This window comes from Bison bison, unplaced genomic scaffold, assembly GCF_000754665.1.
Source record: "Bison bison bison isolate TAMUID 2011002044 unplaced genomic scaffold, Bison_UMD1.0 scf7180017856801, whole genome shotgun sequence".
In the NCBI taxonomy this organism is placed as follows: domain Eukaryota; kingdom Metazoa; phylum Chordata; class Mammalia; order Artiodactyla; family Bovidae; genus Bison; species Bison bison.
In genome coordinates this window covers 1-1079 of record NW_011487374.1, presented here as the reverse complement: position 1 = coordinate 1079, position 1079 = coordinate 1, and the positions used below count along the sequence as shown (strand labels likewise).

Genomic DNA, 1079 nt, shown 5'->3' with positions numbered 1-1079 from the left:
CCCAAAGGGAGCCCAGTGGCCGTTGGGGTTCTCCCGTCTCTGTCCTCTGAGGCCTGCATGGTGGGGGCGAGGGGCTGAATGCCAGATGCCCAGATAACTAAGGGCCACACAGGCACCCCGGGCAGGGTCACTCCTGTATCAGCCTTTCGTGGTCATCTGTGCTTTCACTCAGCTCTCCCCTCACCTCAACCCCGACCTCTCCTCCAGGCCCCCGAACCCTCTCTGACTCTCTTGTCTGCTTACCTGCAGGTTCCAAGGAGCCGCCTGGGCACCCTCAGGAGTCAGCCCGTGGAAGGAGAGCTCCCCCGAGACGGACGCGTGTGCGTGCAGGGAGCCAGCCATGTGGGGCGCTGGCCGTGCTCCCCTGGCCCCCTCGGCAGTCGTGGGCCCTGCCTGCCCCAACTGTTACCTCTGGGGAGCCCAGCATGTAACTGACCCCGCCTGCTGGCCTGACTGGAGGGCCCCCTGGCTGGAGTTCCCCGACCCTTGCAGTTCCACCAGGGTGCCCTTTGCCAGCCATCCTTGGATGGGGTACCCCCCTCCGGCTGCCTCAGGGCCTTCCATCTGGGCCTGGGGCATCTGCAGTTTTGAGCCCCTCGTGGGGAGCCAGCCCTCAGTCCCCTGTTTTTCCAGAGTGTTTCCTTACCCTATGGAGCCCCCACCCCCATTCTCCTCAGTCCTTCCAGCTCCAGCTACGGGTGCCCCGGGCCCATGCCCAGACGGGGTGTGTGGGGAGCCAGCGCTCGGCCCCCTGGACCCCCAGGGTGCTTCCTTACCCTGTGGAGCCCCCACCCCCATACTCCTCGTCCCCTCCAGCTCTAGGTGGGGACACCCCCGAGCCCGGTGCCCAGCGGGGGCGGCAGCCTCCGCCCAGCTCAGCCCGCCTGACTGCAGTGGGGAGACCGTCCAGAGCTGCTTCCCACGTGACGATGACACTCGAAATCCTTCCCTCAGGAGGGGTGTCCAGGTTCAGCATTTGGGCCCCCAAACCACCCTGCAGCCCAGAACTCTGCCCTCTGCCCCCTTCCCCCTGTGTGCACCCTCAGCCGGAACCCCACAGCCCCCGCCCCCACTGCCCA

At 66.8% G+C, this 1079-nt stretch overlaps 1 protein-coding gene across 1 annotated transcript in view; it reads left to right on the top strand.

The window, feature by feature from the left end:
* Window positions 1-1032, top strand: part of LOC105002849 (chromosome unknown open reading frame, human C3orf56) — a gene marked incomplete at its 3' end in the record, with an annotated part of 19981 nt that extends 18949 nt beyond the window's left edge. The window contains exons 2-5 of the mRNA XM_010859693.1: window positions 250-320; window positions 381-616; window positions 678-843; window positions 955-1032. Of these exons, the coding sequence (XP_010857995.1) occupies window positions 250-320; window positions 381-616; window positions 678-843; window positions 955-1032 (551 nt within the window). The remainder of the gene's footprint in view (window positions 1-249; window positions 321-380; window positions 617-677; window positions 844-954) is intronic.
* Between the last annotated feature and the right edge of the window lie 47 nt (window positions 1033-1079).